The 16,521-nt window shown below is 48.8% G+C and overlaps 1 protein-coding gene across 1 annotated transcript; it reads right to left on the reverse strand.

The window, feature by feature from the left end:
- Nucleotides 1-662: 662 nt before the first annotated feature.
- On the reverse strand, nucleotides 663-6,450 carry OTP (orthopedia homeobox). The gene is made up of 3 exons (XM_005532502.3): nucleotides 6,414-6,450; nucleotides 5,062-5,471; nucleotides 663-1,193 (listed from the first exon to the last, which is right to left on the reverse strand). Exons 1-3 carry the CDS (start codon nucleotides 6,448-6,450, stop codon nucleotides 663-665), a joined length of 978 nt encoding a protein of 325 aa, XP_005532559.2.
- Between the last annotated feature and the right edge of the window lie 10,071 nt (nucleotides 6,451-16,521).

The raw sequence follows: 16,521 nt of genomic DNA on the forward strand, positions 1-16,521 counted from the left end.
GGCAACTCAACTGTCACGAAATCAAAGATCCGAAAAAGGGAAGCGCTCTTGCGCGCTTTTTTCTTCCCCCTTTTATCCCCTTTGTTTTTTACAAAAAGAAGCTTTTCATTTTTTTTTTTCTTTTTACCCCATCACATTCGCTGTCGCTCATCAATGCTCAATCAAAATGGATTTGATTTTCTCTGGGGTCTCCGTGCCTTATCGCGAACCCGCCCGGCCGCCCCCCGACGGCGCCCTCACAGCGGAAGGAGCCGGCGGCAGGTCGCCGCTCCTAAATAAACCGTAAAAATTATGAAAACAGAAAGAAAAAAAAAATGCATTTCTTTGCAAAGCCAAAGCCGGGCGGGCGGACGGCGGGAGAGCCGGGTGGTGGCGACGGAGGGAGGCAGAGCCGAGCTCGGGGCGGCTGCGAGTCCTCCCGCCGCCGGGCGGGGCGGACCTCGGGGCACAGGGGCGAGCGGGTGATGCGCGGGGGCGGAGGGGGCTTGGGGAGGATCGGGGGTGTTTCTCGGCCCACAAACCAGTCTGTTGGTGTCTGATTTCAGATCCTGAGTCGACTCCCTGGCAAGTCGGGTGGGGGAAGGCGGGGGCGCGGGGCGAGGCGGGGACGCGGGGCGAGGCGGCGGCGGCGGCGGGGGCGGCGCGGGGCGAGGCGCCGGCCATTAGGTGAAACTCATGGAGACTGTGTGCTCTAGTGCTTTGCGGCGGAGGGAGGCGATGCTGGTTCCCCGCCACACGTCGCTGCTGTCCGGGGAGCTGCAGAGCTGGGGCGAGCCCGTCACGTTGCTGGGGCCGGGCAGGGAGGGGGGCACCATGCCGGGGAAGGCGGGCTGGTAGAGGTGGGACTGCAGCCCGGCGCCGTTGGAGCCCGCCAGGCTGTTGGAGAGGCCCATGGAGTTGGGCGGCGGGCCGGCCGCCAGGCTGCACTGGGACAGGGACTGCGCCATGGCTTGCTGCCGTCCCAGCGCCGGCGGCAGCGGCAGCTGCGACACGCCGGGCATGGCGGCGGCGGCCCAGCGCGTGTCGTTGGCGTGGAAGGAGCACAGGCTGTCCCCCATGGCGGCGGCGGCGGCGGCGGCGGCCGAGGGGAACTGCGGCAGCCCCGGCGTCGGCAGCAGCGTGCCCGGGGCGCGGAACACGTTCGTGGTCTTCTTGCGCTTCTTCCACTTGGCGCGGCGGTTCTGGAACCAGACCTGCGGGCGGCGGGCGGCGCCACGCCCCGTTACCCCCCCCCACCCCCCGCGGCCGGGGGCCCCGGCGGGACCCCCGCCCCGGCTCCCGCCGCCCCCTCGAGCCTCGCCCCCACCGGCCACGGTAGCTCTTCGCACCCGCAGCCCCACGCGCGTCCCCGACACAGGTTGAGGAAACCGCTGAAACTTTTTAGAACGAAAGCGGTCAATTTGTCTGTCCTGGGTGGGAGACTCCAGGAGAGGACGATGGCCTTCCCAAAATGGGGGAAAAAATAATAATAATAAAAAAAAAAAAAAAAAAAAAAAAAAGAGAGAGAAAAAGTAAAAGAAAATCGGAAGAGACTACGGCTCTGGCCCTCGCGTGGATGCTCTCCCGAGCCGCCATCGGAGAGCCCTGCCCCGGGCCAGCCGCCTCGCCACCGGGGCCCGGCCAGGAAACCCTCCCACCAAACCGCCCGAATTTGGGTTTAAAAGAAAACCAAAACATAACAAAACCAAACCTATAATAACAAAACCAGAGGCGGTTTAGGTGAGTGGGTGCCCGTGGCGGCACCGTGGCAGGGATGGCTTGGTGGGTCCCGCCGCACCGCGGCCGAAAGCCACCGTGACAGTGGTGAGCCGGGAGAAAGCGCGACCACCTGAAATCCGAGGGAGCGCAGTGCCCCGGTCCGCCGGATTCCACCGTCTCAGGCTCCATAGGCGGACTGAGAAAGGCGGACGCCCATTAGCGGGAATGAACGGCCATGAGGGAGCTAAATATTATATAGATAATCGAAAAATCGCGTTCAATTATGTTTTAGGGTTAATAGTCAAATTGCGGCTACAAAATCTTTTTATGTTTCATGGTTTGCTGGTGGTGTAAAGAATCTCCATCAGGTCTGATCGCCTAAGTTCATAGCTACGCTGCATATGCTTTTAAAATGTGAATGTTTCCAGTTGAAAACTGGTGCATGACAGATTAAAATGCAAGGAAAACCTGGGGGAGATTTTGAAAATGCACACATGACAACTCTAGAAATATATTAACCATGAGCATTTGGCAACTTTGAACTCCTTTTAAAATGCAACTAGCCCCTGAAAATTATTAATACAACAGTGAGAATCTAATGGAGGTTGGAATCTAAAAACCTACCTTGATGATATCTGCTGTTACAGTAATATAGACATACTGTAAATGTATTTTAAAATATATAGCCCATTTAATTCCCCAGCTATAAACGGGTGAGAGAGAGTGAAAGTGATAGAGAGAAAGGGAGGCAATATTGAGACAATATCACTTTTGTTTTTCTTCCTCTCGTTTTTTAAATTTTCTTTTTCTTTCTTTCTTTCGGTTTTGGTTGGGGTTTTTGTTGTGTTTTTTTGTTTGTTTGTTTGTTTTTTTAGAAGCCGAAGCTTTATGAAGATCTCATTGGAATCCAGCAGATGATTAATGTGAAGATTTGGTAGGAAATCTGGAGAGCTGTATTAAAGCTCAGATCTCAGGTTCATTTCGATCAGCCAGCCGTGAACTCTGGGCCGAATTCATTACACTTTAATAGTGCTGGGAGAGGAAGAAAATGCAATTTCTCATTCCATTAGAAAACTAGAAAATACTCTCAGCTTGTCCCCTATTAAGATGTGGCAGGTGACGGGACCATTGTGGGGGACACGGTCAATGGAATTACAGCACATTATTTTTGTTCATATAAAATATTGGAAGGCAAGCCTGACTGTGCAGAAGTTATTTCACTGATTTAGTTTTTATGTAAATAAAATATTGAAAGTTAATTAATCCGTGCTAGAGACTAATGATTATGCTTATTATATTGCATTTGATCGCGTAATTTGCATGATTCTCGCATTGCTGCTTAATAAGCCATTCCAGGTTATAAATAATTCTGAAATTGGTTTCTAATAATGGCATGCTATAAAAAGAATGGTTTTATTACAGCAGCTTGAAAAGCAGAGCAATATCAGATGTGGAATTGGACTCCCGTTTAAGCATCAGCCAGTTTAATAATTATTTAAATGTATCATATACATTAAATACAGATCTAAAATGAGGAAAGGGGTGATTTATCCTAGCATCTAAAACCCTTAAAAACATATACAGCCGCTATAAATTAAGCACTTGGAGCATTCCTTAATCAGTGTGGAGCTTATGTGCTGAAAGGAATGGGTAGGCTATCTGTTAAGTGTAGAGAAAACTGTAAAGTACTCATATAAGAACATAGACTAGTTATTATTTAATTTAAATTTGATCAAGTGATCAGTGATACATCGGATTGTGAAGTAAATATATTAAATATTTTTTTTGCCTTAGATTACATACATAATGTTAATCATTTTGAAGTGTTAATTAAGGAGGTTATGTTGATCTGATTACTTTTTAAATTACAGAACATTCTTGTAAAAAAAATTAAATTGACACTCTATTAAACTGTTTTTATCAGCAGTCTCGAGCTATTAGCATTGGTTTAAGATTATGCCAAGGCCATTAAAACACTTTGTCTTTCTTCCTACGAATTTCTTTGATGTGCTGTTAGAAAATAACTATTTCCATTTTATATTTTACTTCATTTACCACACTCCTAATATTGAAATTGGTATCATTAACCTTTGGGAAACCCAATAAAGTTTAATAGACCTCGTTTTCTTTTTTTCATTGAGTCAGTTGTCCAATTATATTTTATTTGTGAATCTAATTTCTGTTTTAATTTAAACTAATTATAGTTCTGTATAGGCTGAGTCAAATTGTTTTAGTTTTTAAAAGCAGACGTGCTTTTTCTGTCACATTCAAGAAGGGAATCTGTTTTCCTTCATAAAACGTTCATTTAGGGATTTCTCTTGACGTGTCTTTATTTAGCTGAGGAGCCTATGCTTGCCGAGAGGGATTTTGAAGAGTGACTGCGCTAAAGTGCTTCAGCAGCGGCAGTCCCGGTGCACTGTACTCAGCCGGGGTGCGCATCCCACAAGTGCTTCTATTGTGCAGGCTTTCATTCCTCGGAATGGGCTCGCCTAGAAAGTCGCTAAAATAACCTTACACACAAAAAAAGCTGCATCTGAACAGTCTAACGCTTTGAACCTTCTCCCCCTTTACTAATTTTCGTTTATATTTATTTGCCTAAATAGTTTCCCACTGTCCTGTGTGCGTATATATATATATATATGTCTATGTACATATGCATATATATATGTATTTTAGAGAACAAAGTGCACCCTAGATGTTGAAGTTACTCACTACCCCGCCATCCCCAGGCATTATAATAGCCAGTATGGGGAAACTCCTAGTCCAAGCACAACTGGGTTTTATCGAAGTGCCTTTTAACGAACCGATACGCCTTCCCTCACACCCCACCTCGGCTCTCAGGGCGGTGGGCTCTGGCGGGCGCCCCTTCCCGGTGGTGCCGCGGCCGTGTCGCCGTCGGCACCCTGGACAGCGGCCCCGAGGTCGCCACCGGACTCCGCTCCGGGGGAAAAGGAGTCGTTCCCGGGAGGTTCGGCTCGACTCTTAGCGACGGGCTATTGCAAGGACTGAGACCGTTCTTCTCGGGCTGTCCCTGCCCGGACTCCTTCCAGCCGCGGGTCGGGTCGCGGAGCTGAGGGAAGCTCGGCCCGCGCCCCGCTCGGGATCACCGCGGTGCAGGAGGGCACGATAGAGGACAAGGGGATACCCCAAGGTGACACTTTGGCGGAAAGGGGAGCGACGCATGTCTGATTTTGAGGCTTTCTGACCAAACTGTTGCTTTCAGGGGTGAGTTATTTATCCCGCCGTCGGGCTGAGGTTTGGGGCACCCACCCCCCTCCCCGCTGTGCCTGGCCTCGCCGCCGGCCGGCCGTCGGTGAGACCGGGGAAGGGCCGGCAGGCACTGCTCGAGGCGGCTTTTCATACCTGCACCCGGGACTCGGTGAGACCGATGCGCAGGGCCAGCTCCTCCCGCATGAAGATGTCCGGGTAGTGAGTCTTGGCGAAGCTCCTCTCCAGCTCGTTGAGCTGCGCCGGCGTGAAGCGAGTGCGGTGCCGCTTCTGCTTCTGCTGACCCTGCTGCTGCCCGGCCTGGCTGGAGTTCTGGCCGCCCTGCTGGCCTTGCTGCTTGTCAGGGTCTTTGGCGCTGACGGCTAGGGAGCTGGGGTTGGATCCCACCGTGGTGATGTCCTCCCCGGGCAGCAGGGTGGTCCCTTCCACCGTGTCCGAGTTGGGAGCCATGTCTCCCGGGTGGCCCCCCGGATCCGAGCCCCCTACGCCCAGCCGACACTTCACCGCCTCCCGGTGTCCCAGCAGCTCGGCCGCGTCTTTCATCCCTGCGGAAGCAAAGGAGCGGCAATCACTCGGCTGCAGCTGAGCATGGATGCATCAGAGCCCCTCTCCAGTGCACTGAACTGGCGAGAGACATCCAACCACCGCCTCCGCCCCGCCGTCCCCCGGCCGGCCGCCCGCCAGACCCGCAGCCCTGCTCGGCTCCACGACACGCAGAGACCCTGGCCCGGCGCAACCCGGGCGGAGGAGAGAAAACTTTACATCGAGCAGCTCCTCTTCCTGCTGAAACAACCAGTTCCCTGCCCGGCCTCCCTTTGCATGACCAAGGGAAGGGAAGAGGAGGAGAGCAAGTTTTCACGGGTTCAACTTGGGTTTTCCAGCGGAGCTGGTAAGAGAAAGAGACTGGGAGAAAGAAATAAGGCTCTACCCGCCCTGTTGCTGGGAGCATTACCTCCCCGACAGATGCGCGGGGACCTCGGTCAATCTGGCCGGTCTTGCCCCTCTCCTCCCTCCGCTTCTCTAAACAAACTCATGAATAACCATAAATTGATAGATACTGATACTGGTATTTCTTCTCCCCTCCCCCTTTTTTTAAGGAAAAGAAGCAGCGAGAAAAGCAAACGGGAGAGCAAGAAAAGGCCACACAGAGCTCCGTAAACACCATGGAGCTCATCTGCCCTAAAATAATAATCATCATAATAATAATAATGTGTAGGTATGTATATGAAAACTGGGGAGAGAAAAATTAAATGATCCACAACTCGCTGCAGATCTACATACTCGGTAGGTCTCACTCTCTTTTTTTTTATGTTAAATCAAATTAAACTTTAATACAGTACAATTACTTTTAAAGGAATTAGCCCATTTAGAACGCATTAAGGTAAAATAAGGAACAAATTGTCAATTTCCTGCCCCGGCTTCCTCCCCGCTCTCCGCCGCCGCTGGTGCAGCCGCCGCGGGGCGGGGGGGTGCCGGGGGAAACTCACCGAGACGGGCGTCCAGGAGGTCGGCGTGAGACAGCATCGCGCACCGCTCCAGGGCGAAGGCTGTTCCCCCCCAAATTTTAGCGGCCTTAAGTTATTTAAAATAGATATAAGATATGAGATATATATATATATAGATAGATATATATATATATAGATCGTCTAAATGAAAGAAAATTCGGTGTGTGGTTAAAAAGGGGGTCTCTTGCATTATAATGTCCTTTAGAGAGACGGGGAGGTGCTTAACACTTCAATGAACCCGTGAGCAGCTCGGCGCGGGGACCAATCAGGAGGGCAGCCTGCAAATGTCAGCGCCCGGAGCGCCCCGCTCCGCCCGCCCGCCGCCCGCCCGCTGCCGCCGCCCCGGCCTCCCGCCGCCCCGGCCTGGCCCGGCCCGCGCCGCGCCCGCACTCCCTTACCCTGCTCCGCTCGCCTCGGCCGTCCGCCTTCTCCTTCTCTCCTTCTCTCCTTCTCTTCCACATGCTCATTTGCCACACTCGTCCGCTCCGGGTAGCCCCTGATTTATCGGCTTTTATTGTTGTTAATGCCTCCTCGGAGTGCACCCTCTCACCCGACCCGATCAGTCTCCCGAGGGTCTCGCAAGCTCAGAGCCCACCGAGGGCTGTGAGTGGGGAAGACCGGGGGGGGCCGGGGTCGGGCAGCGCCGGCCCTGCTGGCCGGCGGCCCCGGGGAACCGGGAGAGGCAGGGGAAACTGCGGCCAAGCTCTCACCCACACGAGCCCCGACGGCTGCCGGGCGTCGAGGAAAGAGAAACCTGCCCCAGTTCCCGCAGCGGGCCGTGCTGCACAGGCTTGCCTGGCCCCCGGGGCTGCCCGCCACCTCGGCCCGGCCCAGCTCGGTGCCGAGGCAGAGCGCAACGAAGGGCAAGGGAGCCCAGCACCATGCGTCCCGGTCGCCCGGGTAGCTCTGCCTCCCTGCCCGGGATTTAAACGCCCGTAAGCCCTATTTTTCGGGTAAAGTTTCCAAGTTCGGCTAGTCTACAAACTCAACTTAAAGCAGTAAATAAAGTTAAATGCTTTTTATTTTCCTCTTGAATATGTTAAACTACTTGAACAATTTAAAGTGCTTTGCAGAAGTGAAGCGAACCATTTCTAATGTTCTGATTTTTCAAAGCCAGCCAACAACAAAGTTTAGATTAGTAATATATTTCTAACCAGAGTAATTTTCAAGATCATTAGGCATTTATGTAATTAGTGCCAAATCTATAAGCTTTTATTACGATTATTAGAGTAAAATCAGTATAAATTTGTACTAATTTACTACTGTTTAGACTTGGCTGTCAAGCCAAGAGGTTCTTATTGTAAATGATAACTGAGGAAATTAAGTGCAAAATTCTGTACCATTTCTGATCCGCTCCTAAACAATCCGTTTCAATTGTATTTGTAGCAGAACATAATGCCCTTTTAAAGTTATTTGACTTGTATTTTTATTTGCAAAACAAGAAAAATACCCTCTACCCGGGCACAATGAAAACTGATATTTACTACTTCCAACTTGATTAACATTGATTTTTAATTCAAAAGTGATGCAATTAAGATTATTCATTTAGTGCAAATAAAGCTTCCACCAAAAAGCGAGCCCAGTGAAGTCTATGTTAAATAATACGGAGCCAATGGCGCTTTTTTTTCCGCCATCCAATTGACTTACACGAAACATTGTAAATACTGCATGCGAACAGATGCAAGAGTGGTTTTGTTTGCAGCTCAGATGTGCAGGGGTTTCGGCAGAGACTGAAGGAGACAAAGGAACCGGCCGACCGATCTCTAGGGCAGTTTTGCTGCCTTTTTTTTTCCTCCTCCCAGCTCAGGCTACATTGATTCAATTCAGCTTTTGAGACGTCGGGATGTTGCGAAGAACCTGGGTGCTCGGGAACGGCCGCTCAGAGCAGGGAGAGAGACACAGAGCGGGCCACAATTTAGACGGAGACAGAGAGAGAAAAAGGAGATGGAGGTGGGGTGGGAGTTTCGGGATTATTTTTTTTCCCAGGTTGGATGGGTGACTGCGGAGATAGCACATTTGCCGTGCTTTTTTCCTTTGAAAATTATTCTCTGTGTGCAGCTGTAGGGCAGGAGGGGAAGATCCGGCGGTGGAAATTGCCGGGAGGAGCCCCCGGCCCGCTGCTGGGCATCGGGACCCGCGGAGCGGAGCCGGCGGAGTCGCTGGGGAGACGGGCCGGCGATGCGAGGGCGGCGCGCAGCCTTTCGCGGCCGCGGGAGTCTGTCCTTGCCCCGGCCGGGGTGAGGCGAGTGGTCAGGGGCTGGCCGGGGCGTCTGGGGCTCAGTTTTAGCTGTATGTATTGGCACAAGCGTGCGGGCGCTCGAGGTGCCTGCAGTCGGCTTCTGCCGAGCGCGCCGTGGGCAGCGTGGCAAGGCGTGCGTGTGCATCTATTCCGTGTTGTTGTGTGTTTCAGGTCGATAAATAAATGTGTAATAGTTAATGTGCAGACACATCAGAGTAATAACAATGGGATGAAATCAAAGGATTATCAATCTCTGTTAGTAACTGCTGAATAACAATGTTGTGGTGTGATTGATAGCGCGCTTCATTTTATGACTTTTCTATTGCTCTTGATTTTTATAGCAGTATAAACAAACTAAATCATTTCTTCCAAGACTTCAGATCGCAATCGTCTTGAGGGAAGGGGGGAAATCAGAGAAGGAAGTCTGTGGGAGAGAGAAGAGCGGACTGGGCTGACACTTACGCGTGTCAGAAAGAAAATGACAATGGGGCACATGTAAAATACCCTAATCACATTCCGCTTTCGTGCACTCCTGTTTTGTCAAGTGCCCGAATTCACCTGGGCAGCGTCGGAGATGTATTTACAAGGATTTTATTCCCCGTCATCTTTCCATTTTCCCAGTGTAGCCAGAAAACTGCCAGTCAACTCCATTCCCTGTTACAATTTACGGTATTCCCCACATGATCATAGGAACTGAAGTTCTTAACAAGGAAAGGCTTTAGCGCAATGGCCAAAAATCTTCAGAGTGACACGAGTGTCTTCAGAAATCACTTCAGAGCAAAGTAAAAGGATTTTCTATGACGGATCCAGTGATTTTTCCTCAATAAATAGGTTTTAGATTGTTACACACACGTAGAACTGGAACAAAGGGCAGTACCAGAAAATATATTGGTTGCCCCTAATAAAATTTATTTAGACAGTTTATTTCTCATAAAAAATAGAGATTGAATTTCGTACAGAAGCGCCTGCCAAGAGGCCAGGCACTGGGAGATCATCTCCCCCCGCACTTTCCTCTGCCTTTCTTTCCTTTTCCATCCCATCTCTTCCTCTCCCTGGCCTGCCCGGCGGCGCCCGGCGGGCCCGATCCCGGGGTCCCGGCCGGGCCGGCTCTGCCCTCCCCTGTCCGGCCCCCCCGCCCACGCCAGCCGATCCGCACGGGCGAGGGCCGCGGGAGCGGGGCGTGCCGCGTTTGGGAGTAATATAACCCTAATTCGCCAGCGCTGTGACCCTGGTAAGAAAGGGTAGAGAACTTTCCAACCCTCAGAGCTCCCCCTCTCCTCTCCCCGCTAAACTCAAGTCCTGATTGAATGAGGCCGTAATATAAACAAGTGTATTTAACCAATTCTGCTCTGATTTAGAAACAGAACCTTCTTTTATCAGTATAATTATATTTGGACCAAGAAACATGGTAAAATAAGGTTAAACTGCTAAAGTCAGCAGGGTGGCTTGGCATAAATGGCTGATAAGATTTGTAATTTGATATTTTATTTATGTATTTCTTGAGCATCCATCCAGCTGGCTGCTGTATGCAGAGCGCCGTAATTGGTTTTTAGATGTAGCAACGCTCACAGCGTTTACCAAATGGAGTTTTTGGTTGCTGGCTTGTTCGTGCGGCTTTTTTCAATATTTTTTTTTTCTTTTTATTTCCAGACAGTAGTGCTGAAATATCGGATATTATTATTCACATTCCCGCTGTTCAGTGCTGCATTGTAACATTGTTCGCTTTAATGAGAAGCGCCTCCCTCAATAATTAACGACCTCACATTTCCCTATTTTCTTGCCTGATGAAAAGAATCAATTTTAATCCATTGTAAATTACACCTATGCTTTTGAGTGTTATTTGCTTACTTTTCCACATCGACATACCCTAAACACAAATGACAAATCAAACTATATCCTTTCGTTAGGGGTAATTTGGAGTTAAGAAATGGAAAAGCATAAACACGTGTTTTCATTTCAATCAACCCTCTCGAAAATATGACTTCTTTGGAAACGAAGACAAGGTTGCCAGCAGCTACAGATCCCAATTTATACATTCTAGTCAGAGCTAAACGTGACGATCATCGCTGCTTTACGACATTAAGCTGCATGTAGCATTTTGTCGCCGCTATAAATACACTTCTTTGAAAGCAACTTTATGAAGTTTAAATGCATCCGAGTCAAGAACGCTCGCAGCTGATCAGAAACGAAGCCGTCAGGTGTCCCGAAAACAGCCTCACTAAGGTCGGCGGGGAGAGCTCGTGCCACCTGACATCTCTCCTCAAACACTGTTAAGAACAACATTTTCCCATTTCCTTATTCATGTAAATATCTGCATCCGGCTACGGCGGAGCCAAAGGCAGCGCCTGCGACTGTCTCCTCGCGGGCAGGCTGCGGGCAATCTCTCGACAGTGAAGCGGTTACTTTAGATTGAAAGGATGGCTTCTATCAATTAATTTTAATCAGAGCGATGACAACCAGTCTTTCATGGGGAAAAAGCTATTTTAATATAAAGGAATGCCTGACACCCCTGCCCGCTCTCACCCGACCAGATGCAAACTCTTTACACACAAAAGTCACCTCCCCCTCTCCATCCAGCTTCGTACGGAGGCATTTATTATGTATGTATAGGCTTTTGACACAATATTAAGTTCATAAACTTAAAAATTAGGAGCCCAAGCGCAATGCACTGGGCTGTAGCTTTTGCAGTCGGTCAGGAATTATTTGGGCTGCCCCGAAAGGCAAAGGGAACGCTGGTATGAATAATTTTTCAGATACATCTCTGTTTAGGCAAACAGCACACTTCCGGGGAGACTTTTACTACTGAACCTTGAGGAATTTATTTAACACATACCTGTATTTTTAAAATCCCCATCCGCCAGGTGTAGCAATGACAAAAAATACACCAGAGGCTAATGTGGATGGAGTATTTAACTTTCTCCCCTTTGAAGGCCACAGTTTTAATCCCCTTCAATTACATAGGTGGTATATAGTAATAAAGGGCATACATATTTTGTTTGTATGTGTTAAGTTGGCTGCTTTTCTGATTTCTATTTACTCAAGATAAATAATCATATATCAGTTATTCAGTTAGGTGACAAGTCTAGTAATTGGAATAAAAAGAAAACATCTCATCCTTATCTCTTCCTCTAACTAGATATAGCGCTAATAAGACTGCATCAATCTTATCTGGCAAATAAATAAAATAGACAAACAAACAAATTCGCCTCCAACAAGTTAATGTGGTGTATCTGAGTGGAAAGTAGATATTTTCACGCATTCTGGAGATGAGGAGTGACTTTTAATAAAATCACAAGAAAAACAAATGTAATTCTGTAAGCAATTTCAGAGCTCAGCCATCTCTCTCCCGCGCTGTTACTTAGCATTCTCCAGCCGTCCTAACCTTTTCTTTTAAAAACCAGTTAGTTCCAGAAATATGACTGTCACTCAATCTGGGACCTTTCGATCCACCTTCCTTTATTATTTGGGGGGCAATCCTAGAGGTAATATGGCTTATTTTACAAGGATGATTTTTGTTGACTTTTTTCTTTCCCTCCCTCTCCCTTTCCTTTCCCCTCTTGCCCGAGCGCGGCTAATTCGGGGCGTCTATATTCACTCAATTAGAGAAATCTAAAGAGAAAATCGATCTTCCATCTGCAGAAATGCCAGCTTAACAAATTAGATTCTTGTTTCGTGCAGGTGATTTGGTGACAGTCGGGGAATTAGAAGTAATAAGTTGTTGTGTTTGAGACCACCTCCTCGCCCCCGGCCCTCCGCCCTGCCCCCGGCCGGGCCGCGCCAGGGGAGCGCCGCGCCCGCGCCTTCTCCGCCGGCCGGGCGGGCGACCCGCCGCCGCCACCGCATCTCCCGCTGTAATTAGTGCTGCTGCCCTCCATGTGGGCTCGATTAAACCGTGATTTAGCCGAAAGAAATATAATTATGGCTGCAAATAAAATAATCAGCATTGAAGAGCGATTTCCTTAATGAGATGGAGCGGTTGCACGTCACGGAGTAAAGGGGTCTCATTAGGAGGTGGTAATGAGGCTTGGGTGAATATTGGGAGTTACACAAAATATCTAAACTGCTGAGAACACCCAGCGCCGGGCTTGGACTAGGGTTCCCACTCCCGGCTGGGCCCAGAGACCTTCGGCCGCTGTCCCCCGCCCTGCCTCTGTGTTTCAGCCACCCCGTGCCCGGTCTCGGGCTCCCCGCCGCCCCCGCGGACGCCGGAGGACGGGCATCCGCGGCCGCCGCGTTCTGCCCGCCCGCTGGCAGAGCCTGGAGATGCGCGTTTCGGGTACGGCTAATTTGAAGAGCCGCCAGTGCGGCCATTTTAATGAGAGAAGAAGCAGCAACACCGGCGGCTGCCACCCGCCGCGGGCTCGCCCGCTGCTCCCAGTGGCCGCCACCCCCGCCCCTCACCGCTCCTTCGCGGAGCGCGGTCGAGAGAGCGGCGGCCAAAGGGGGAGCACAGGGCGAAAACTGCGAGGCCCCAAGCCGACTGACCAGCCCGCGCCCCGAGAGGCAGCGCAGGGCCGAACGGCGGAGTCGCAGAACGTGACTTACTCCCGATACGGCCCATTAGGGAAATGGATCCCGGCTCCCGCGCCACAGAGCGCAGGGCCGCCGCAGGCGCGGAGCCGCCAAGATGGTGGCGCCGGCGGCCGCCTGCCGCGCATGCGCGGCGCGGGCAGCGAGGGGACGGCGGCGGGGGAGCGGGCTGCGTGAGGGGCGGGAGCGGAGCGCCGGCCGCCCTGGGAGTAACCGCGCCGCTCCGCGGGAAGTACGTGATGCCTCTGCCGTGTGGCGGAAGGAAACGCGTTGTTTTGTCTTCTTCCCAGCCCCTCGCCGCAGCTTTGTGTTCGGTTTTTGGTAGTGTAAAATGGGGCACGCCTGGGTGTTTTGTCGTTTAATCAAGAAAAACGGCTTGCGTATGAAATACTAAAATGAAGGCCAGGGTGTTTGTCATTCTCTGCTTATGAACTCAGTAACTTAAAGAAGAGATGGAATCTACATCTTGTTCTCATTATCACTGAAAACATTTCACTCTTCAGCCTGACAGCTGCAGTAGATAAAAAGGTGAAGTTTCTTGATGAGGAACAAAGCCTGTGTGACATCGGCAAAAAATGCGGGGAAGCTGTGCTTGGCAGCAGGGGAGAGCTGCAGGAGCACTGATGGCCCCTGGGTTGAAGGCTACTCTTCTGCCGTGGAGAGGTGTTTTGTTGTTGCTGCTGCTGTTGTTTTTTTGGTTTTGTTTGGTTTTTTGGCTTGGTTTGGTTTTGGTTTTTTACTGGCTACCTCTGTTTTCACTGTAGCAGTGTTTGTAGTCTTAAGGTGTTTACAACGTTTTATATAGATAGATAGATATACATTCACACACATTCCAAACAGTGACATTTGTCTCCCATTTTAGTACTTTGTACAACTTTGTACAACAATGAAGTTGTGCCAGCACCAGCCAGACTCTAGTGCAGGATATCCTGTTGGCAGTACTTATTTTTATGACCATAGCCATGTTAGTACTAAGGGGCAACTCTTTCTTTAGGTTGTCGTTTGTTTCATTTTTTCTTCTAGGAGAAAACATTTTTTGGTTTTGAATGTTTGGTTCTGTTAGGAGAAATTGCAGATAATGTTTAGGAAAAAAAAAAGGATTATCAGGAGACTCTTTTACTGGTTGGAAAAATATAAATGTTTTCTCAATAAACACTCTTTTTGAGTTTTTGGGTTTCACTTTCAGGACATTTCTACCATTTTCTAACATTGTTTGTTTAATCTGTGTTCTCTTTTCTGCACTGACACAATCTCTTTTGACTGCAGGTCTCTCTCCTGGTCAGTGGTTGATAGTTCAGTCATGGCTTACAGTGTTTGAAATTACATTCTGCACAAAGAAGCATCTCTGTCTCTTAAAGTTGTCATGAATGTGGTACAGTTTTCTAATGCTTCAACTGTAGCAAGGACTTGTACAAACCTCAACTAAGTCTTGTGGGGTTCCTCACATTTAAAGTTAGCTGTCTCTTCTCGAGAACACAGGCTGTCTACAGTAGATGTTTACGGTAAACAGAGTGTCACAAAGGTAAGCTGAAAGCCAGCACTCAGAATCTTGTATCTTCTGTTGCTGGGGAAGCTACAGGATGGAAAACCAGTTTTTCTTCATGTTCCATTTGAGAATAAGGTAGCACATTTTGTAGTGGGCAGAAGGTACTTCATGTGTTGGGAGAGCTGTGTGTTCAGAGAACTGCAGTGTGGTACAGAAAAAGTATTTTATTTATCTGTAGAACAGTGACCAGACATGAAACTACTAGTGCTTGAAACCTCCTCTGCCTGACCCTGACTGAGAGTGAAGGCTCTTCTGCCCATGGTCTTGTGATTGCAGTTGGCCTGACTGCAGGTGCCTCTTTCATGACAAGCATGGGCAGGATGGTCCTTGGGTAACAGAGGCTTCCAGTTGACACAGTGGAGCAATAACATGCCACAAACATGGTAACTGTCTGACAGGTTTATCCTCACCTAGCATTAATGAAATCTGCTCTAGATGAATTACTTTCAGCCTAGAAATATTAGTTGTTACTTGGATGGGTAAACTTCTGTGAATGCACACCTAAAAAGTCATGGCATGAAAGAGTTTGACACGACACAGAAGATGCAAAACATGATGGCAGTAGTGTCATCTTGTAAGACTGGGCTGAAAGTGGCCTTTTTCAGTGAATCCAGGAACTCCATCATAATTACTGTTCTTTTCATGCTCAGTTGGGCAATGTGAGTGTGGTTTTCAAGTGGAGGTGTTGTGTTTTCTTTTTTAGCATTGAAGGATTAGCATTTAGTATTTAGCATCCACTCTTTGAGGGTGAGGAACTAGAGTCGTGTGTTGGGGTGTCCAAACTGGGTAGAGTCCAGAACCCTATGTGGGGCTTGGTTGCTGGTAATCAGCAAATCTAGTCTCCTTGTCAATGCTGATCTCTCTGAATGTTCAAAAAGTTCTGTTTCCTTCTTAAGCCACATCATTTACAGCTAATGAAGCAGTGGAGGGGTGCAGAAGAGAGTCTATTGTAAGGGATGGTGACATGCTGGCGAAGGAAACCTCCTTGCAAATGGCCTTCCTTGCTTTTGATGGCTCCCAGCTGTCACTGCTCTGCAGTGCTGTCCTCAGAGTGTGTCTGCTTTTTGCTCTGCAGGGAGAAAATTAGAGGCAGAGTTAAAATAGCCTAATACAGTCAGGATGAATGTGTTCCTTTTTGAATTGAATGTTTCAAAACAGTAGTGGGCTCCTTGGATTGCTTACTGAGATTCCTAGTGGAAATAAGAGCTCGAGGGAGGCTGGTTACCATGTAAGCATTGGTTAAATTCTCTTACCTAGTTGTAGCTCAAAAGAAAGCTGAAAGGTTGAATGTTTTGTCTTGTAACATCTTTATAAGGTGTTTATAGGATATATATATAGGATAGGATATATATATTTTATAAGGATTTCAAAGCATGTTATCCCTTGTGATCTTGCCATGGTTCTATTTTTAGCACAGTGTAGTGGTTTTGAGCAGCTTCTGGTTTCAGAAAGCAGGATGATTTTCTCTTTGGCTTGAGGTATGCATTTGGATTCATCTTCAGCATGTAATCCAAGTCTTGTGCATCCATAGTTAGCCTAACTGCCAGGCAATAGGCACCTCATTCCCCTTCATCCTGCCCTCTCCTTTCCACCTTGGTACTTAATCAGATTTACCACCACTGACAACCTGGGTTCTAGTGCAGAAGTCTTTAAAAAATAGCTGGAGATTACAAGTACCTTTCATGTGTTAATCTTGCAATATGTGATTCTTCTCTTGTAAGGGAGTAATTCCTTCTGCTTGGTTAACAGTATTAACTATCTGCATTATACTGCGT

The sequence above is a fragment of the Pseudopodoces humilis genome, chromosome 4, assembly GCF_049639895.1.
Source record: "Pseudopodoces humilis isolate 2021_Gansu_Grassland_sample_001 chromosome 4, ASM4963989v1, whole genome shotgun sequence".
NCBI lineage: Eukaryota > Metazoa > Chordata > Aves > Passeriformes > Paridae > Pseudopodoces > Pseudopodoces humilis.